Raw genomic sequence first — 23,232 nt, 5'->3', positions numbered from 1 at the left:
GGCTTGACTAAATTAATCATCAGTGCTCAGTTCTTATTTGCAAATACCTTTCTAGATATATTAATAGTAAATTTTTTTTTCTTCTTGGAGGAATGAAAAATTAATTTGAATGTTGCATTTTATTGTATTTATAAAATAGTGGGGGAATACAGCCATGTGGATTTTTTATAATGAGCTGAATGATGTTTTCCTGATGTAAAATCTCTGCTAAGGTGGAATTTGTGCATGAGGAATGATGTGAGTTTATTCATATCTTATCATTTGTTTCTTGTTTTGTTCTTGTTATTCCTGACAACTTTTCATAAAGAAATTTCACAGGAACCTGTTTTTACTACCTGTTCATGGCATACAGAGAGACTTCGAGCTTTTTTCCTAAACTGTAGTCACTGACTTCCTAGAGATACCGTTCTCTGTACAAGTTGTTTACTACCTACCATGATCAGTCAACCCAAATATTAAGGTGTTATTTGACAGCTATTAGGGAAGTTGGCTCAGGTGAAAAGTGCTTTCAAAGAGAATAATGTTATGGATTGAGTGGCTTTTTGTATGTTTAAAACTGACATTCATTTAGTAATTTTCAATGAAAGGAAGGAGCCAGGAGCACTGGAAAGTGTTGCACAATTCTTGGACAGGACTTTCAATCATGATAATTGCTTAGTCATTTCTTGGGTCTGCTTCCCTGGACTGCTGTTGTATTGAAAGGAGGGGATGATCAGGTTTTGAATAACAAACCATAACCAAAGCAAATTTATTAAATAACCAAAATAATTCTTCCTTTTAATTCCCTCTTCCCTGCAAATCCACTTTAAAACAGAACAAAGATTTATGGTGGTTGTATTGACCAGGCATGAAACAAGTAATGCCACCCAAATAGCAAGTTTTATAGACATTGTCATCAAATTCTTCTTCCAGCATTGCTGCTGCAGCTGCATGTCGAAACATGAGAATTATTTCAACGGAAAGCAGTCTATGTATTCTTTGTACACCATAAATTTATTTTGCTACTTACAAATTAAATGTTGCATCAAAAATAAAAAATGCAAAAATGCCTCCCTTAAATTTTCACATTACATACACCATATTAACAATACCTAATCAAAATAAGAAATCTTTCTCTTAGTAGAGCATCACATTCCTGCTTAGAAAGAACAATGGTTTCGGGGTGGAGGAGTTGCTTTGAGCAGAGAGAGGTTGGGGCTGGAGTGAGGAAGCACTGCAGATTTTAGTATAATGTGTAGTGTTCAAAGAAATTTTATTTCATCATAAAGATTAGCAGGCTGTGTAATTCAATTTAAAGCTGGTTGGCAGTGTCCTGTCTATTACAAAGGCTTTTTTTTTTTTTTTTTTAATCACCACTGGTGGTTTTTTTATGTTGTATGCGAGTACAGAAACTAGCAGGCAGCAGGAATGATCTTTGGGTTTTGCGCTTCCTACCTCCTTCCTCTTTGCAGTTCTGCCTGTAAGGAAATGTGTGAGGTTACCTTAAACTGAGGTACAAAACAGAATCTTGGTGAAACGACATCCTGCATTTTTTTGGCTTGTATAAAATAATTTTTTTTTTTTTTGTGGCCAGCCACTGAGGCTGAAGATCTGCTAAAAATGTTAGATTGTGGGGTGGGGATGCGGCATGCTGTTGATTCAAGCTTAAAACTCAAATGTTCTTTAGAAAAGCAACATGCAGCAATTTATGTTAATGCAAGACTGGCAGACCTTTCTTTTACAGTAATTGCCTATACTAGGGGAGTTAATATATGTGCCAAGAATTACTGACTTCTTTTTTTGTTAAATAGATTGTTGTTTTTTGCTGGCTATAGCCAGCCTGCATAGCTAGTTAATTAACCCTCTTGTTGCCGTAGGCTGAAGCTGAGTATTTGAGCTTGGAAAAATTCTGCATACTTTTTATGTATTGGGCACGGTGGTGTCTTGGCACGGAAGGGCTGCAAGAAAGACCTGTGAACTCCACCTCTCACATCCATCCTCACTGCCTGTTAAAAGAGCTTGAAATCTTTAATGTGACTGTATTTAGGAAGTATATTGACTTCAGAGGATGAGTGTTATATTCGTCATCTGATACCACTGGTGAGGAGAAAAAGGAAGAGAACCTCTTCTCCCAGAGTGAAAGGAATTTGCTTTTTCTTTGTCCTGCTTTGTCATCCTGAGCATGATGATGTGAACAATGGTGCTTTGCTCTGTAGGTTGGTTGCAAGACCCACAGGCTGCATCCTCTCTCATAAATCCTGGTACAAGGCTGGAGGACTTTCTCTGCTGCAATGTCTTGTCTTGTGGTACTGGGCTGGTCTCAGTGTTTGGCTGACGTGTGGACTGGTTCAGGATGGCTCTTCCATAGCTTTGGGAGCCAAGCTTCTCAGGACCTGAGATCCCACTGAGGCTGAGGTCACTTCAATGTCTCACTTCACTGTTCTGGTTTCATCCTGCACCCCAGCTGTGAGGTGACAGTTACCAAACCCTCGCTTACTATTGATGATACGTGTAGTAGAGAAGGAACAAAGCAGCACCAGTGTAAGGAGAGAGGCAAGAAGATGCAAAACCAGCACAGAAAATGAAATAACATCAAACTGAAAGAGGGACTAAGGCTACAAAGAAGAAGGAGACAAATGAGAGCACAGGGATGTAAAGTGTGGAGATTCACCTGGTTTTTCCAGAGATTCATTTCTTCCCAAGTCAATAAAATTAAGACATGAGAGCTCAGGAACACTTCGTACTTTGAATTTCCTGTAACTGTTGATAAGTGAACCTTAAAGACCTCAGAATTATGTGCATCGTTTCTAATGAACTAGACAGAATCTTTAATACTACAGGCTGGGCTGGGTATCAAAGTGCAACAGCTCCTTTTCTCCTGAATATTGCCATTAATTTTTTTTTTCATGCAACCAGCCACACAAACATGGAGTTTTAGTTTAAAACAGAGCTGCAAATGATAAAGTTACTCCCATTTCCTCACTTTTATTTGAGCCTCTCTCCCCTATACATTACTCTAATGGCTCCCACCTCTCTTAAGCAGCATTTGGCATTTGTCTTTGCTGTGGAGAGATGAGCAGAAAAGCTGCAAGGCAACCGTGAAGTTTCCTGCATTTTTGTGTTGTAGATGTCTCCTGAGCATTGTAGGGAAGGCGCGTGTTCCCTCTTCTCTCCTTTGTCCCTGCTGCAAGCTTTAGTGGTCGCTGGGAATTAAAAAATGTAGTTGTAGCCATACATGTGGTCCTGAGAGTAAAGGTCTGTGATAACGTCCCCATATAAAACCCCATGCAAAGTAATTCCCAGACTAGCACTGAAGGGAAAGCTGTTTGCCATTTGCAGTCTCCTGATTGTAAATTATAATCCTGTGCCATTAGCTGGAATATGAAAGGCGGGGGGGGATTGCCTGAGCAAGGAGGGCTGCCTGGATACCACGCTGCAGCCTTTGACTGGGCTGCCTGGGGTAGAGGGAAGGGAGAGCAGCTGTGCTGGTGACAGGCAGCTCTGGCTCTCTGTGTCAAAATGGGTCCTGGCATTTGAGTGAGTTACTGGAGAGGGTGTGTGTACAGTTCTAGTGGAAGCAATATAGCCATTCCTAAACAAATGCTTCCGTGAAGCCAGCTGCAAAAACAATGATGCTTGCCTTTGAGGTGAAAGGGCAAAACCTTAGCAGAAAGGAGTATAAATAAGAAATAAATTGTTACCTTTGTGCAAGTGACTGAAATAGCTGTTCTCTTAGTGCTTTGTCCTAATGACCAGCTCTGCTTAACTATAGTTCGTGCTTTATTCAGCTAAACTTAAGGTCTACGTGTTATACCTTTTAACAGCAATTTTTCATTCCTTGTTTAGTTTTTTTTTTAGTTCTAGAAATGACGGCTAAAATGGATAAGTCAAGAGAGACCCTACTCAGTAGAAAACACGTGAGATGAAAAATTGCAAATGTTGCATGTCTCAACAGTTAATGATAGCGTTTAATTACAGAGAAGTATTTATTCGTGTATGGAATCCTTGGTGTATTTCTGTACACAAAAGGAAACTACAGATATTGTGTCATACAGGTTTTGCAGCGCATTGGAAAATGTTAGTGTAAATTCAAATGCATGGATACAAATGCCATAAATATCACATATCAATTTAACTTGATTAAAAAACATTTCACTGCCTTAGTAGATTAAGTGCTTAATATTGTCCCTATAAAGAGCAGAGACAGCTGCAGCAAAGGGCCTGCATATTTGTAATAAGGATAGGAAAAATAAGAGTTTCAGCTGAATTCCATCACATATAAAGTACTCAAAGTCTATATTGCAGAATGTAGTTCACATTGTATATACTATTTTTCGTTGTTCTGTGTTGTCCTTCCTTCTTTGGAAGGACTGTTAGGAGATATTTCAGCACATTGGTTTGCCCACAGAAATTCAAAGAGCAGCGCCTTGGATTTTTTAAAAAAACTTCAGTCTGAACCATCTGTTATGAGGTTCTGGGATACTGTAATATAAATAATTTGGTAAACTCAAGTTCTTCAAAGCCAGGAGGAGAGGCAGGGTGGCAAGAAATAGTAGCAGGGGTGAGATTTGGAGCTGAGAAATCACTGGCACCGATTTCTGTAGTTATCACTCTAAACCTTTATCAGCCTTAAAGTTTTCTTCTGTCTCTCTCTCTTTAGTGTTTGGGCTTGCTATATATGCTTAAATATACAAGGAAGGTATCTGAGGCTATGTGTCATTGTGCTCAGGGAATTCAAGATGGATAGGAAAAAAAACTACTTAAGAGGAATTCAGTTCCATGTAATAACGTGATACAGCTGGAGTGATATGGTTGTCTCCTTTAGTAGCTAAGAAACGTCTCTGTGGGCTGGGTTATTAAAAGGAATTTCCTTACAGGGCTCAGGAGATTCCTGGTATCCAAGTTCATCTTGAATGACTATAATGGAATGTTTAGGTTTATTTAGAATTATAAATTTAAATGTGGGATTCACAAAATCGTACTGGAGGTACGTAAAGACCAGCCTGAATATTTTTGGGTGACTGTACTTTCTGTCTGCATTCTTTGTGTACTTTCTCACCGTGGAGGTAGTTCTGAAATACAGTACATAGTGCTGTCAAATGGATATCGGCTGCTTCCAGAGGTGGAGTTCAGTTCAGGTTTTAGATTTCTCTTCTAACTTCAAAAAAGAAGAAACAGGTCCCAAAAACCATCAGCATTGCCATCTAAAAATATGTTTTAAAACCTTTGAATATCAGACTTGCTTCTCATACTTAAATGTTTACAAGTAAAAGCACAAAACATGATGACAGGGTAACATTTCAAAAGTCACTAATATCTTTAGCACACTGGAGAACGTTACATTCTCAGATTTGTTAAAAAGCTTATGTACTGCTTCTAGACAGCAGTCCATGCTTTTAAAACCTTTGGGATATTTAAAAAAAAAATTAGCTTATTACTCCTTTTTCCTTTCAGTGTATTTTCTTGTGATTATTCTTGCTGTCAGTTATTATTTTTTATTTCTTGTGAGAATTTATTTGTGTTACATTAGCATTGGTAGCCAGTTAAGTCTGAGCCCCCAGTATGTTTTGTAGTTTACCAATAATGGACTCAAAAATTACAGTTTTAAAAGGAAGCATTTCAGTTCCACGTATAGAAATGGAGAAGTTACGTAAAATATACTGTATTATAGAAAGAAAATTAAAATGGTTATCATGAATTTCTTGTTTATGTATTTGAGATTTTTCTTCTCATAAGTTTAACACTTTGATTATCTTTCTGTGATAGAGGAAAAAAAGGAAGCACTCAGAGGGATTTTTTGAGAAATTGTGACCAAGCTTTACCAGGCTTTGAGGTGAAGGGAGGCATCTGCCTCTTGCTCTGTGCATTGTGAACCTCAAAGACGTTTATTTAAAAATGAGAAAACAAATAATGAGAACAAGTTCAGAGAGGGCAGAGACAGCAGAAATTTTCTTGGTGATTTTATGTGGCTTTTGATTTTTTTATCTTAGGATGAGTAGGTAGATATTGGAGGTGTCCCAGTAGAGATGTGTTTTTCAGTCCAGTGGACAGAAAAGGAAGTTCTGCTGCTCACATAAAGGGTGCCTGCCAATAAGGCAGAAAAATCTGGGTCCTGTATTCATAATTCTCATTTCCTTCAGTAAGAAGAGAAGAATTGATATCCAGACTTTTTACTTCGTCTGGAAAATCTTGTCCCCAGCGTTTGCTGGCCTTTTGCAGTGTGAAAGTATACGTACATGACAACACCAAGACATTGTCTGTGATAATTATGATTAGCTTAATTACTTTCTGTATAATTGTTTCTCAAGATGACCTCCTTTTTGATGGCTTTTATTCATTTATTTTAGGGAAAAAAGGACTTAATTGGAATTGTAAATGACAGAGACAAAGGGTATGTTATGGGAAGTTGGTTCAGATCTGTTTGTATCAGACAGTGATGGCTGTTTATTGTATTTTTAAGATTCATGGAGAAAAATCATTTAAATTGATACAATATGTGCGTGCACAAGGTAATATCAACAACCAATATATTATTTTAAAATCTGGTGAGTTTCTTGATAGAAGATTAGGTTATATAGTGTGGGGGGACTCTGAAAAGAAAATAGAATTGTGTATTGATGCCTTTAGAAATATTATTTGAAGGCAATAAAATGTTCCCTGGAATTCCCTCCTGAGTGGAGAAAATGGAGTTTGTTTGCAGTAATTGCATTTTCTAGCATTTGCTTTCGCACTTTCCAATATGAGTTAAGCCAATTGGAACCTGTGATTTCGTTTTGCTTATTGGCAGAAGTACCATGTAAATTGATCTGTGATGCATTTATACAGAATGCTTTGAAAATTTTGAAATAGAGATGGCTTTCTCTTATTAGATTTAGATAGTATTAGGGTTCGTTTCTGTATTTTAGCCTAATGTAATTGTAACCAAAAAAGTTCCTTTTCAATTTAGTCTTAATCAAGTTCAAGGAGAACATTTCTACTTAGCCCCACTGGCATCGTGAAGGCAGAGTTTATGTTCCCATTCTCAGTGTTGGTATTCAGAGTTTGAGATTGGAGCCATTTGAAACCACACCGAGCTGGAATGAGTCTAAAACTTGTCAGCCCTGGTACACTAAGATCTCGATTGCCAGCAAAAATGTAAAATTCAGTTGGAATTACAAAATATATTTCTGTTTATTTGCAGTATACATGCACTGTAGATCTCAAACAACTGGGGGTTAAATGCAAATCTCATTAGAAGTGTAAATATGGGTTTAGACGAACAGCCTTCAGTTCTGCTGGACTAAAGATGTTCTTGCCTGAAAACCTCAGATATTTTCACAAGTGAACACACTATTTCACTTAAAGGATCTCTATGAAAGTGCACACACAGCACCGAAGCATTCGTGGTAGCCCTTTATGTATTGCTTTGCTGTGGGAAAGAGGAGACTAGCAGGAGCTAGCATTCTGCAAGAAGAATTTTTAAAAATGAAAGGGAAAAATAAGGCTACTGCAACTTCCAGGGAGCATGTTTTTCTCAGAATTTGCTGAATTTAAAGGAAAACTTAATAGCTGTCAGCTCTTTTGATTTTAAGTTAGGTGATTTTTTTTTTCCTGTGTTTTTTTTTTCTTTTTTTTTTTAAAAAAAGCTCCATCTTTTAGGTTACATAATTGTAAGCCTGAAAAGTAAACTTTTTCAGGAACTAGCAAGCAGAGAAATTCTGTGGTCCTTCCGTTTCAAATTTCATAATTTTAAAGTCAATTTTGGGGGACTTTTTACACCTAACATTGGCGGTGCTGTGAGCTGCAAAATCTGGAGGCTTTTTTTGGTTTTGAGGTTAGACTAAACAAAAAATTCTGGGTCTCTCTGTTTCAAAACAAATAAATGTCATGTATTAATTGATAAAGCTTAAGTGAAGCTTTCCATGTTTCAAGAAAAAATGTTTCAATAACAGTAGCCCAGTGAAATTCAAAACAACTCCGAGATCAAAAGCTGGCGCGTGGAATGTCAGGATAATGCTAAGGAAGCCGTGGAACACTGAAGCGAAACAAAAGATAGTCGCTTGTGTTGTGCCACATTTTTCTTTTAACAGAGAGAAGAAGGAAATTAATCACAAACAGTTACATTAGAATAATGTTACGGTTGAGACATAAATACATAAAAGCAAGGAATTGTTACCAGTGCAGAGCATCTTTCAATCAGACCCGTAATTACTAGTTTCAGCAGTGTACATGGCCCCGTTGCAGGGTTCATGCTGCACTTGGTGATGTACGTCCCAGTGTTGGGCATCGTTCTCTACATTTACCTGTGGGAAAGAGACTAAATGAAAGCACTGGGTATTAAGTACTGCTGATTCGCCAGTGTCAAACTTCTCCTAAGTGCCTGTGTAGGTTAAGTAGCACCTGTATCCGTGGTTGCGCGGAGAGGAGCGTTTTTGCTGCAATACCTTGGCACTGCATAGCTGAGTTATAGGCGCTGAGGCAAGATTCACTCAATACTTCCTTGCTTTCATGGGTTTATGACTCAACCTTGGCATTATTGTAACGTAGTTTTTTGTGTTTAATGTTTCTTAGACTTGGTTTTCCATTGCCAGCATGGAAGAAATCCTAATGCATGAGTTTCAGAGGAGAAGGTAGCAGTCTGAACCTACTGTGTGGCTCGATCCGCAAGTGTGAGTATTAACGCTAGAGCTGTCAGGCCTTGTGAAAATTAATGAAGCCTGACGGTTACAGAGTGAAAGGTCAGAGGCAGAGCTTGCACTTACCTAACATTTCTGTTTTGTTGTGTCTAACAGCATTTCCAACAAAGGGGAGCTTTAATGTACAAGCTTTAGATTTATCACAGGAATTCAAGGGTCTCAGCCTTTGCTTCTCCCTGTGCTGTGGTTTGATATTTTCTTTGCATAAAGGCAAAACAGTTAAACTTTCATTCATCTACTGTTCTGGCTGTGTAGCCCTTGTGTGTTTTGCCTTTACTTTTTCTTTTCCAAATTTTTTTTGGAGGGACAAAAAGGAAGATGCATCTGAACCGATGACAGTTTAAAAAGCCAGTGGAATACTTTTCATTAAGAAGATTTTGAGACATCTTCCTTTAGTTCTTTGTACTTCTTTAGAAGCATGTTCTGGTTTTGTGCATGTTCTGTCTTTTATTTGCCTGCCTTTTTGTTTTTAATTGTTTAATTCTGTGGATTTCTACAGACACAGAGAGGTAAAATGCATAGGAATTCATGGGTTACGTTTTCTGCCAGGATGTTGGTTGACATCAGTTTTTGCTATTCCACTGAGGACTTTTTGTGAAGGCAGTTTGATTAAAACAACCAGAGTATTTTCACAGGCAGTTGGTCAATCTCATCCTAGAAAAGATGTTTGTTTTTCCTACCCAGTTTTGGATCTCAGTACCTGCAGCTGATTGTTGGTGAGAGAAGTCCAGCTTACCATATGAAAGGTCAGGTTTGCATAACTACTTCTGCAGTCCAACTTATTTGTTGCTGTTGAAGGAGAAATCAGAGCCTTTGAGTATTCTGCCTGTCTTTTAAAAAGCCAAAGGGGGCCTGTGTGTTGCAGTTGTGCTAGAAATACTTGGAGGAGGAGAGAATAGCCATTTCCCTGAGGTGCGGTGGGTTTTCCCTGAGAAACCTCTGTGAAGAGTTGCAGAGCTGCTGACCAGTAGCAGGTTCTGCTGGTTGCTCTCACCTGCTGCCCTTCGGTGGGCGGCTGTGGCCGGACAGCTGATGGCAACCTGTGCTGCTGTGGGGACTGGAAGTCCATAGGAACAACACAAAGTCTGCTTCTTCAGTGTTTTATCTCTGGATGTGTGTGTAGTTGGTTATGGGTGAATGCTCCATGATCAGTTAGGCACTTTTGAAGCATATATGATATACCATAAGTTCAAGATCACTCACTTGTGCAGGCATCACACTTGTACGGATTTTCCTCTTTTTGATGGGACAAAGATCTGTAGTTCAAGCCCATTTCTCAACATACGGCCGAAAGGTCTATGAGGCTATGAAATGGACTGGACATGAGACACTTCATGTGTTGTGGAAATATTGTGTGGTTTGAATAGTTAATGTATCCATGTGCATTTCCAGAGCTTCACATGAAAAGCACTTGCATAGCATTTGTGTGTAAACAGAGGTTTCTACCATGATATACCCAGCTATACGTTATTTCTTATTCCCCTACTTCCATGTGGGTTTTGTAGGTACAGTAGACAAAAAAATAATGTGATTTTCTATTTTTATAGGGACTCAGCAGTTAACATTCCTTGCCAGTCAGACTCCTTTTCATGTCTGGCAGCTCTACAGAACTTGGGTTGTGACTAAATTGTACTCATATGAAGCATGCCATTAAAACGGGAACGCTTGTTCAACAGATTAAGGACTCCGAGGATCAAGTACTTAAGGTGAACTTAAAAACCCACTGGAACACCTAGGTTAAAAATAAAAACCACAACTCCCTTCCCCTCTGACCTTCCCCCTTTGTCCTATGTAATAGCTGTATTTAAAGTCAGTCTGTTCAGCTAACACTTTAGTGATATAAGTGATTGCAGCCAGCAAAAGAAGTTCTGCCTTTAAAATGCTCACAGAGCCTTGTTCCTTTTTTTCTATATCAATTTTCAGCTGGATCAGTTTCCTGATCCGCTGTGCTGTGTGACCACCAAATCCATGTGGTGGCAAAGTGGTGTGGTGGCAGAGGAGTGAGGATGAGCACTGAGGGGGGACAAACGTATGTGGGACTGTAGCTTGAAGGCTGGCTTGTTAAATGAGAAGTCACCAAAATATTTGGAAGACTCCCAAGTTAATGAATTTACTATAAACATTTCAGTTTTTAGAAGCTATTCACAGTTAACTATCTTTGTTTTTATTTGAGCAAGTGTGATACTGACCTTTTGTCTTCCAGAAGAGAACAACTTGTCTAATTGCAATATTTTCTTAATCAATGATTACACTATGCCCTTGCTTCTCTGCTGTTAAAGGCAGGTGTTGAAAAACGTCTTAGACAAAAAAATACCAATGTGTATTGAAGGTACACATGTGCCCCCATGTGTGTGTATATGCATAAATATATAAGGTTACAAATACTCCAGGATAAGTGACTCTACTTCACAGATGTGGTGCTCTAATCATTTTTAGTAGCTGTAATTTTAGGATTTTGATCTCACCTGTTAGACATTTAAGTATTTTTAATTTAAACCCAGTTATTACCCTGGGAGTTACTAATTGGGGTTTCTGAAGTGCTCATCCCAGCAAACTCATCAAACTCTTTTCCTTGTTTGGAAGGTGATTCTTTTATCAGATTCACAATATAAATTAGAATGAATATTACTGGTGCGTGATGGAAAATTTGATAGTTAGGAAATTAGACTAATAAAGACCAAATGTAGCTAATGAAATTTTAGTGAAGGAAAATGAGGAAAATCCTTTCAACCTGTGTATTGTGCTACAGTGTCTCTCTTTGTACAAACAGCACAGATGTAGATATGCAGAGATTAATCTGGTCAAGATGGAACTAAAATACCATGGAGTAGGAGATTTTGTGTGTGACTGTTTATGTTTCCATATTAATCACAGAAGGTCAGCAGATTATAGACAAAGGGCAGGACTGCCAAAAGAAAACACACCGAAATATTTCATGAACTTTATCAGAGAGAATGGATGTTGTGTGCTGCCGTGGGGCTTTTCAGGAAGGAAAAACCTGGGTGCAACAAATAAATAGCTAATCTGTTTGCAGGTAATTTATTACTGGGATTAATGCTATATACTGTTTCCTTGGGGAAGAGAAAAGAAACTGATGAGACTTCCTCTTGCTGCTCCCCTTTGCTTGGCCCTGGCTTTTGATGTGTTTGCATTTCAATGAGTGGTGTTGCTCATCACAAGCTCCTGAACCAGCTGTGGAAAAGGACAGCAAAATGTGGCTGATTATAGAGTTCAGAAGCTAGGTCAGGCCTTGGTACCCATCCTGTGGTAAATCATGTACAAATGTGGGGTGAAGTATATCTCGTATCCTTGCTGGATGGGGCACCTGGGTTACATCCACAGCGCTGTTTACCCTCTGACTCACAGGCTATGGGCATGCAGTGCAGCTGAGCTAGAGCTTATGGGTAGATGCTGCTGAATTTTTGGTCCTTATCGAGTTTCTCCTCTGAAGCTTGTTTTGCATTATTCCTCAGTCCTGACGTTGGTTGTTAGGTTTCATTGATGAGGCCATGTCCTGAGCTCCCCGGCAGCACTGGGAAGAGGTTGTTCTCTCCCAGGCCTCCTGGCTTCCCGGCACCTTCCTGGCTCTCAAGAACTGACCAAGCAGAACCTCTCCGTAGTCTTAATAAACTCCACATCTATTTTGACACAGATTGCAATAAATACTGTTTGGTTTTCCCTACTGATTCCAGATGCTGATGTAACATATATGGTGTTACATTTATATCTTTTCATAATCACTGATGACACCATTGGTTTGTCTTGTTGTGTCCTGTATGCCTTCAAAGTAAGCCTTTCAAGATGTCAAGATAAAACCATTGACTTCAAGCAAAAATGTTCCAGGCTTAATTGGCATAGTATCAGCACAATGCACTGATTTTCAAGTCTATTAAAATAAATGGGAGAAAGTATAAAACTTGGACGTTTATTCAGTAAGATAAGTTCTCTCTGCTAAAACTGGCAAATGTTGATAACTTGGCAAAAACCTGAATTTAACCTCTCCATCCTACTTCTTCAAGAATTTTATCACATCTAGCTTGTTTCGGGGGATTGATAGTTATGACAAGTGTATCAAATTTCATGCTGGTGCTATCTTTTATGTTTCCTGAGAGAGGAGAAAATAGCAATTTTGTCTTGTGCCCAGGAGTCACAGAGAGCTGGAATTGTAGGTACCTGCCACATTGAATTTTTAAATAAAAATGAATTGCAGAGCAGCATGTAGCGTGGATGGGGAAGGAGAGAGAAGAGAGAAAGGAGTGAGGCGTAAACCGTAGAGGAGCATTTATGGCGTCTTCCCCAGCTTTTAATCTAATGCAGCACTGCAGAGAGTTATGAATATGTATGATCCGCATTTTGTTCAGATGTGTCTATGAAGCTGTCTTGGTTTTTTTCAGGGGATTTGTAGCTTTTTGGTTTTCTATCCAGAATTAACTAATTTTGCAAAGATTATGTTTATACTCATATCTTGTGTAATTCCTGTTTCTGTGCTGTAAATATTGAAAAGCAGAAGGGTTTGACTGGTTCCCCATAAGTCTTATTTAGGGTAAAGTTAATCTTGTTGTAAATACTTACAGCTCTACTTTGAAACTTAATTTCAAAAAAAAACCACAAACCCAAACAGTTATGAAAGTTGTAAGACAAGTTTTAAACTATCAAAGCCACATCTGTTTAGGAGAACTGCAGTTATGGGGAATAGCATCCAAATCTGTGTTCCTCAGGGTAGATGTTGGAAGTACCAGAATTGGAAGATGGACCCATAGATTTCCACATGCATTTTGCTACCTTTATGAAAAACAAACAAAGAAAGAAACAAACCTCAGCCTTTTTCCAATTCTTATTAGGAATAAACACTGGAATGAATTATTTGGTAGAAGACTATGCAGTCAGGCTTATGGTGAAGGCAGTAGAAGTTAGCTTTAATGCAAACTTAACTACCGTGTGATTTTTGGCAAGTCACAGTGGGACAGATTTGTAAAAGAACCTAACTTGTAGAAAGACGCCACAGTATGGGACCATATTTTTAAGGGAGCTCAGCACCCTAGTATGTTTTCTTGGAAGATCTAGCTCTGATTGTTGGTACTGAGTGCTTGAAAATCTGTCTTTGAATTCCGCAAAATCTGTCTCTTTGGGCCTGATCTATGCCTCTTTCCAAATGCTGGGAATAGTTGCCCTGAATTGGGGTGATCAAATCTATTCTCTTTATCTCTGACCCTCACAGTAAATAAATTAATCACCTTTCCTTTTTCCTACCTTATGTCTTACTTGCCTGAGTTTCATGGTTTCTTCTACATGTGTACTTCTTACAGAATTGAGATACTGTTATAAACTGAATAGAATGCAAGTACATTGCAAGTGAATTTAAGCTTTGGAGAACAGGCTAGGTCTGGAATAAATGCCACTTGTACACAAATTAGTCCAAATAATGGCATAGTTTAGAAAGCAGCAATATCAGCAGCCTAATTGAGTACCCCATGGCTGGTACCCTCCTGACATACTTGAGGCGTACTGCAGTCTCTGCTCTACCCACCTGCTCAGACACCTGAGGCATCGCGCTGCAGGTCACTCCTGTGGATTGAGACTCAGCACTGCTGACACTGTCCCAGTCCCATCAATTCAGTGGCAGAACTCAGGGTTGCATCTCAGGCTAATTTAAATCGGTGTGGTGGTTTGTGCCACCTTTGGATTGAGTTTGGTGCCTGCCAGCTTGGTTTTTTTAGCTCAGCAGCACACATGTTTTATTATGACATTGTTTTATGTGACATTACTTTACATTTTAATACAATTTAATTCAGTGGAAGAGAATCAGCATTAAGAACTTCTGCTCAACATGGAGGTGCACTCAGATCTTGGGTATTTCATTCTGTTACTGCTAGCTGTCTACTTATTGTGCCGGCAATGCTGGTGTGGGAGGAAAATGTGCTAATTAAGTCCTCTTTTTTGTTATTTCAGGAAACCTACCATATGAATATAAAATAGTGATTGCTGGGAATCATGAACTGACATTTGATAAGGAATTCATGGCAGACCTTGTTAAACAAGATTACTACCGCTTTCCCTCTGTGTCCAAATTGAAACCAGAGGACTTTGACAATGTTCAGTCACTCCTGACAAATAGTATTTACTTACAAGATTCAGAGGTAACAGTTAAAGGATTCCGAATATACGGTGCCCCATGGTAAGTCTCAATTTAAACTTTCTTTGCTGCTTATTATTTGAACCACAGCAGGAATCATTCCTGTTGAAAATGCATGAAGCCACTTTGTTGCATTGCCCTGCAGAACAGTATCAAACTTAGCTGCAAACCACCCTGAAACAATCGCTACAATTTTTTTTTTTTTTTGTGGATAAATAGGCTATATTTAGCCATGCGTGTGAAATAAGACAGAAGGAATTGTAATTTTTTCTATACAGCCTGCACTTAAAAAGTGGTGGACTCAATATCCACTCTGTATTTCTGGATTAATTGCTGTGGCATCTTAGTGTGTATTAGGGAAGCTCCATTATATTGTATGCTGTTAGGATATTTATGTCTGCTGTGTTAATAGATAAGTATGATAGCACTTAACACCCAAACAGCACAAAGTACAAGGCAGCAGGTGCTTTATGTGTTATTTCTGATCGTTTCTAGGCATTGTTTTCTTTCACTTGTAAAGTTGTATTAATGAAATTTCAAGCCAATTCTGATCTCATTCCACCCCTGTGCCCAGCATATGAAGGGAGAATTGCCGTTTGGTTTTGTATGAAGGACACTTTTTCTTGTTATTTTCTGTGTGTTGCTTAATTGTGATGCCTGATATCTCTGTATGGAGTCTTGGGTAGCACTTATTTTAAACTCACATGTTAACAACAGCCATAGTCCTTTCAGGCTGTACCAGAAACTTCAGTGATGGTGATAATCGTTCTGTTACTTGATGTTCTCAATTGTCAGCTGCAGTACTTAGATGCTAATTTATGCACACCTATAAGAAGGGTTTATTATAAGCTTATAACATTTTGATGTCAGATTTACTTTAAAGGTGGAAGTAGGAGATGAAGAAGGAATAGCAGGAATTGAACCAAAGCAAGGAACAAACCTATAGAGATATTAAAAATTTTCCCCTTCATCTCATCACTATTGACTGTTCAGTTGGCCTGCGTGCCTTGGTGATTCATACAAGGCCACACATGTTGATAATACTAACAATGCTTTTTTGGTCACATTGTGTACATTACTGCTAGCTAGAAAACTGTGATCTAGCTGTGTATCTCACATTCTTGACTTAGGCTACTGATTTTTAAAATTTAAGTCCTAGCCTTTAGCTAGTAGTTAAAATCACTCTGACATTGCTTAGCTGATAAAAAAAACACCTCTTAAATCCTGCAGTATCAGCTAATTGGGAAGAAAGATCTTAATTTGGGTTAGGAATCATCTCTTAAAGACGTTTCAAATAATTTTGTTAGTAATAGCATATAACACAGAAAAAGGCAGGACACATAAGGGCTTGGGTGGTGTAAGGTGGATTTGAGATTTGCTGGAAGGTTAGCTCCTAAGGTTGAGATTGTGTTAAACTACTTTCATATGTATATCTCAGAAGGCTTGTATTCTGCAGGCATCCAGTGATAACAGAGCATAGGTATCTTTTCAAATTTACTCAGGGTGGATTTGCCTGAACTCTAGTTACTACAGAGGTGCTGGAGATACTGGAGAATGTAGACTCCAAGACTGGGAAAGAAGAGAGCTTGGTATTGTGAAATGGAGAACTGTGTGATATCCCTTTACATTTACATTTTTATGTACTGGCAAAACATAGTGATCTTTTCCCCTTTCTACTTCCCAAATCCATAATGTTATCCTTTTGTCTCCAGATGCATTTAGAAGTTCTTTCATTTTGCAGTTATACACACGGATTTAGAATGTTTGCTTTGAAATATTGAGGGACATTGCATCAAGGAACTGAGTTCTTTTAACTGTGACGAATGAATGGCACATGTATTCTGACCTAGTCATGGAAGACAAATCTTAATTATTCTTCCATATAATCTATTGATTACTGGATTTTTCCAATTAGCAATCAATGGGAAGTGAAGCTGCTGAGCCCCATCCAAGTGCAGACATCCTCTTGAAGGATGTTCCATTTATGTTCAGCTTTGAGAAACTGTTGTCAAAGCATGTTCTGAACAACTTTCGATGTGGAGTTGAGGCTATAATTTTGAAGACAGCATTTTAGATCAGCTAGTGTGTTTGGAGTACAGAGGTGTGGTGTCATCTTTTCTCTCTCGCTTTTCATCATTATTGCTGTTTTTATTAACGACAGGTCCTGGAAAATGCTAGTTTCCTGCATTTTAGTTGGTCTTTGAGGGGAAGAAAAAGTCACATCAGATACTGGAAAAATCTGTTCCAAATCTTTTCTGTGCCTGAAAACTGAGACAGAATGATTACAAGCCTGTTAGCACTTATTACATTTTTTTTCTCCTTCCCCTCCAATCACTTCTCACTCTGCTACAATAAATCTTGAGATTACCCCAAAGGAAGAGAATTTGTTGGGGGGTTTGTAGGTATTTATGGCCTCCTTACCCCAATTAGTTCTGTCACAGAACTGGAACACTGGTCATTAACCCAGAAGATGCTCTAGCCCTAAAACGAGATAAGTCGGCATGTTCAATTTATGTGCATTTTAGTAAGTATTTCCAGAGGGAAAAAAATCTCATTTGCTGATAAAGCTACTGGTTTTAATTTTAAAAGAGGGATCAAACCAAGAATAACAGCTGTGATTCTGGAGGTTTCAGCCTGTCAGGGGTTTCTAAGAAGTAATTGCCAGAATAGTGGGAAAACTGGCTATCAGTCATCTATCTATTTAGAAAATGTAAATTGCCAACTCAGTGTAACTACGGAAAAGAAATATCAGTCCATATTCATTACATGTTATTACTCATGGTACATCTGAAAGCTTTCTAAAGACCTAAGAGAATTCAAGTAGTGCCTCCTAACTTACAATTTAGTAGAATTTGTATGTTGAAAATAACTTACAATACACAGGAGCATTCATGTGTATTTGCAATTGGAATGCGCGGTGGTGCATATCAACAGCCTCTAAGAAGCAGAAAATTTGAATTTAGCCTGATGGTTCTGAGCGCATTAAATGGCATTAGCTGGAGGGGAGCTGAGAACAAGAGTATCAGCCCCTAAAAGAGAAAAGAGCAAAGGTGGTACATGAATCACATTCAGAGCTCTGCTCATTTTCAGAGGTGGAGAATGTAACTGACATTTTCACACCTTAAATAGGAGATTATTTGATGTACTTTGAAGGAGCAGAATGGCTGAAGATTTTCCATTTGGTCTGGAGATTACTATCCACAAAAACATATCCCTGCTTTCTCTTCCTCCTGACTTTGCCCTATGAACCTGGCTTGTTTGGTGGGAAAATAGTTGATAGTTTATATTTACGCAGTCAAAACTCTCAGAGGTTCCAATGGAAAAATTTTCTCCTTTGAGATTTTGAGATTCAGCCCATGTATTAATCAGGACAAAATGTACAAACTGTAATGGATATGTGAATTTTTAAATCTTTAAACTCCCTTTATGAAGTATACGTAAGTATAACTTGTACTGATTTATCTGTAAAAGGCTAAGGAGAGAGAGCCTTGATATTACTGCAGCTTTGGGTGCTGAATATGTATAAGTAAATACATGTAAGTTTCATTTAAATTCATGTGTTTTTTAAAATTATGTTGGAAATTGTTCAGCAATGTGAAGGACTGAATTTACTACAGTGTGCTATAAAAGTTTAAATACAAATATTCTAGCAATGTCTGTTTTCTAATGAAGCTTTAAAAGCATTCAAACCACTAGAGAGCTGTGGTTAACTGGAGCCAGAATTTGTTTAAACCATGTTTTGACAGAAACAATTGTTCAGGGAAAATATTTTTCTCTGTTTTATTTTGTTCTTCTATTCAACTCTACAGGTAGCTTTTTGTTTGTTTGAAAGATATAAATAATTGAAATGAAAAAGTATTCTGATAAACTTTTATTTTTTGCGTATAAATTTATGGTAATTAATTAATAACAAGTCAATAGGCTTATTTATGGATTTTAAATGCTGTTTTCCATAAAAATAACACAAAAAAGTCACAAACTTTCAGTACAAAATAATCTAATAAAGCAATAATTTAAATTATTTTGGAATAATACCACGCATGTCTAGCAAAAAGAAAAGTAAAACTGAAGACCCAAGACTTTCAGCATATATGTTTGTTTAGATAAGGAGAGATGAATCTTCGAGGGAAGAAAATGTTTAATGTGAAAACTAGTTCAGTATAAATCAGTGTGCTTTAGTGGTTAACAGAATCAACTTTATGGAAATAACTGAAAAGCACAAATGTAGAAGATTAAAATTGATTATTTGAATAATGATTGAAATCTGGGATTTGCATCATTGTGATGAAAATCAGTTCATCCTGAATGAAGCCGAGGATAAAGCTCTTCCCTTCTGACAGGAACAGCAGCATTGTTCAGCAATATCCTGCACATTTGTCAAGTTGTAGCTTGTTCAGGTCTCCAGAACAGAAGCACAAAGCTGGCCTCCCAGTTGCTTTTAATGAATACTAGTGGGTTTTTCCTATGTCCAAGAATTTGATCTGTAGGGTGATCCAGAGGTCAAGAACAAACGGCTCACTACCGCTCACCTCTGCAAAGCCAAGGCTTTCATTTGCTTTTTTTAGTAACTCTAGAGGAAGTGCCTTAACCCTTTTTCAGAAGCAAAATTTTAATTGGCATAGATAATGCAGCCTTAAGAAAGTATAAACAGGTTCAGTCATCTCCTTTCAAAATAATGGTCTGTGTATTTTTGTTCTTTTCAGCTCAACGTAAATTTTGGGGATTTCATCTAATAGTTTTGCATGAGTTTAAAATTATTTCTGTAACCCTTTCTTTCCCTGCTTCACTTGCAATCATATTTTAATATAAGTAGCTCTCAGTGCCTCTCCCTTGTTCTGATCAGTGTTTTCAGACTTCATGTTTATCCTGTCAGAAAAGCATCAGATGTTGGGTTTTTTTCTTTTCAATTATAAGTTTTGTAATGCATCACGGATTTTGCTGACAGTCTTCAAGTTCTTGAAATAGCAGGCAAATTAACAGCAGATATTGAGCGTAAGGACTGGAAAACCAATTGGCAAATCACATGGTACAATTCAAATATACTGATGGGTTGGAATAGATCTCATTTCTTTTATTTTCATAGTCTTAGTTGGCAATTAGCTTGTGCCTAAAAAGAGGAATAGAAATTGGACTACTCAGCGATAAAGTTCTTCAGTTCTGTTTAGCAGTGAGGAAGCCAAGGGGAAACTGGACGAGACTGTTGGTGTTGTACCAGTTCTTTAGGAATTCAGCATTTATGCAGTCGGTAGAAGTCAGCAACCAAGAAAAGTATTGGCAAAGACTGGAGTTTTCTGTCTGTGTGTTAAATAAACACACCACCACTGTAGCATGGTTGTGTTTAAAGGTGCAAGCTTCTGTTTCATTTTTCTTGGCATTTGTCCTTCAGGTCTCTCATTTTAAGTTGAAGAATGTGTTTCCTGTGGTGTAGAATTGCAGCCGTTTATTTACGTTTTTTACCGTGTTGGTAGTAGTTGATTTTTCATCAGTCTCCTTGATAACAGTTTCACTTCTAAGTAAAAAATTGTCCTGTTTACTTTTAGAAGCTTTCATTTCTTTCCTTTTTTTTTCCCTTTCTTTTAAAAAAATAAATAAGTAACTGAATGTTTGTAATTTTAAATACATAATCTCATCAGTAATTTTTAATACTAAGATGCTAACCTGTCTTAGCTAATTCTTTGGAAAGCTCTGTATCCTGACACAGGGGCAAATCATGAAGTTTTAACCTTTCCTTCAGGCTTGACTTCAGCAGGCATAGGAACTTCAGTGTATTCATTACTAATGTAACACACAAAGTGTGTCTGTTTGTGGGTGGAAGTCTAGCCAGTTAAAACTCTTAACTCTTTTGAATCTGTCCTAGTGTGGAAACAGGGATTTGAATTCCTTCAGTGCAGTATCAAATGGATGATTGTGGGAATCTGCCATGTCTCTTATTTCTGTTTCATTTTGCTGGAGTTCAGTAGGTGCTGCACAAAAAAGCAAAGAGCCAGAATAAGTGTGCATTATGCTGTTGAGGGGTAGTTATTTCTATTGGTCTGCTGTTCATAGGTTTTGCTCAACAAGGAGATGATTTTGATATACAAGTTTTGCATACAAAACCCACAAGTTGTGCTTGTGTTTGTAGCTTTCTTTGTTTGGGATCTTTTCAACTGCCAGCTTTCCAGGAACAAGTTTGCTTTCCTTTTGCTGAACGCTGGAATAACACAGTGGTCAATGTGGCATTTGTGGGCACTGAAAGCATTTGCAGCCAGTGAAGAGCTGGAAAGCGTAGGAATTAACTAGAATATCACAAAACTCCAGAAATTTTGCGTTTGAGTGCTACAGACTTCATTTGGGAGGGGGTTTAAATCCCCATAAAGAATGGGAACTAGGAAAAGAGGAGGGAAGGAGAGAGTTAAACCAAGTGTAGAGGTAGGCTGTTCCTTGCAGGATTGGACTCAGTGTTTTGTGTTGATATTTGCTTGAATAAATTCTTTTGTGTGGTTTTCCATTTCCAATTTTTCCATTTTGTTCTACCTGTATGTGCGCTATAGCTCTTTGTGGTGGTCAAGTGCAAAAGGGAAGAAAGACAGAACTGAAAATACCATGCTGTTAGGGTTAACTGGAAAATTATTTCAGTCAAAGACAACCATGCTCACAGTAGGAGAGTGGAGAAGTAAGAGAGGGGCTTGAGCTTTGACTAGCAGACATCAGAATGGATTTTGCATTGGATAGCGCGTGTCAAGCCCTATTACTTTTTTCATCCATTGGTCCTATGTGGCCTATTGTGAACAGGAAGAAGGAGCAGGGGGATGCTTTGAGTGAGAGGTAGAGAGGCTGCTGGAAGAGGTGTGGGCAAATGCCAGCCAAGGCACAGAGCAGGAGGAGGTTCACGACTCCAGTGAAGAACTAAGTGGGAGACCAAGGCTTTGCTATAGGGGCAGGTGGAGAGCGTGAGGGCTGTGTCAGTGAAAGGGCGAGGCCCATCCAGCCCAACGAACATGAACGTGTGTATTTCCAGCAGGAAATTTTGATCCAAACATCACATCAGTGCATTTGATGGGCAGTTGTAAGCAGAAGCAGTGCTGCTGGTTTAAAAGCACTGGATGCGTCAATCATTTCTAAGTCAGGAGTCGTGACCCTGAGTAAAAAAAGACTACATGGGCTGGTACCTTCACAGTGCAAATGTCGACTCATACTGGAAAAATGTACCTAAATCCCCCCACTCCAACAAGGTACCTAAATGTGCCAAGTTTGGGACATGGGTGGTTTCACTGACTCAGTGAGATTAGTAGTAGTAACCTTTAATTAAATGTATAATTATCTGTTAAATACAGATATACATCTGAATTTTGCTGAATTAAATTATCGTTGGAAAATAGGGATACTTTCAACTGTCTTTACAAGATGTGGTGAAATACATGAGGTTGGGGCAGTGGGCAACTGAAGAATTCCTGTGTACTATCAGGAATGTGAAACATGTAGTCTACAGGTGATTTGCTTCATAGTTCATCCATTTAGGACAAGCAAGAAAACATTTAGAAGAGTTTACATTGCTTCAGGTAGAGCTGATGATATATCTGACATGATACACTGATGATAAAATAGAAGTGGAAGAGAAATTAAGTTTGAAAACCTGTATGTGGATTTAACAAAAAAAGTCGGTCAGGTAGCAAGTGACTAGATTTTGTTAGCTCCCAGTGAACGCAAGACTTCTCATGACTGTCTTCAACATGATTTGGGTCATATTTATCTAATAGTTATTGATCAGAATGCAAACTTTGCCCTGACATGTGTATAAAATGCTTAAAGTAATTCACAGAGGCTATGAAATAAAGCAAAAATTGCACAAGCACTTCTAATAAGAGAACACTGATCATGAATCTGGGCATAGACATAAAGGTCAGGAGTGACAGCTGCGTTTATCAGATTTTTCAGGAGAATCCATTCAGTAGAATAGATCTGGCATCTTGCTTCAGAAGTGCTCAATACTCATGGATTCAGCTGAAAATCAATGAGACTGCTGGGTATTTATAACCACCTCTAAAATGTTTAGGTGCTACTCTATATTATGATTTGTGTGCATGTAAAGTATGAAAGTTGCTGACATTTCTGACTCTGCTAGTTAAATATCAAATCTTAATATGGCTGAGAGCTGTGTTTGTGTACATGCGCACAGAGGGAAGGCTTAAGCAGTGGTTTACGAGCAGGAAGATGTCAACAGCTTATCATTGTGCCTTCATAATCGTGGCTGAGTTGCATTCACCGTTGATCAGTACAGAAGGCCTCACAAGCTGCGATGCTTGCTACCTCCTGAGATAGTTTTGCACAGGTGGCGATATTGTTTTACAGCCTTCATGCAGTGTACCTGGGGGAAAGTGATGGGAGTTACCACCTAGTAACTCCATTCTGTGCTCTTCATTAGTTTTAGATAAATGCTAAAGGCGGTATCCTTTAATATATGTGCTG

The 23,232-nt window shown here is 38.3% G+C and overlaps 1 protein-coding gene across 2 annotated transcripts in view; it reads left to right on the top strand.

Annotated features, from left to right (window-relative positions):
• MPPED2 (metallophosphoesterase domain containing 2) overlaps positions 1-23,232 on the top strand; it is a 108,130-nt gene that overhangs the window by 44,136 nt on the left and 40,762 nt on the right. For both annotated transcript variants that reach the window (XM_069857491.1, XM_069857489.1), the window contains exon 4: positions 14,604-14,829. In XM_069857491.1, coding sequence (XP_069713592.1) covers positions 14,604-14,829 — 226 coding nt within the window. The remainder of the gene's footprint in view (positions 1-14,603; positions 14,830-23,232) is intronic.

The sequence above is a fragment of the Phaenicophaeus curvirostris genome, chromosome 5, assembly GCF_032191515.1.
Source record: "Phaenicophaeus curvirostris isolate KB17595 chromosome 5, BPBGC_Pcur_1.0, whole genome shotgun sequence".
NCBI classification, from domain to species: Eukaryota; Metazoa; Chordata; class Aves; order Cuculiformes; family Cuculidae; genus Phaenicophaeus; species Phaenicophaeus curvirostris.
The sequence above is the reverse complement of the archived record's forward strand: the minus strand, read 5'-3'. Positions and strand labels throughout refer to the sequence as shown.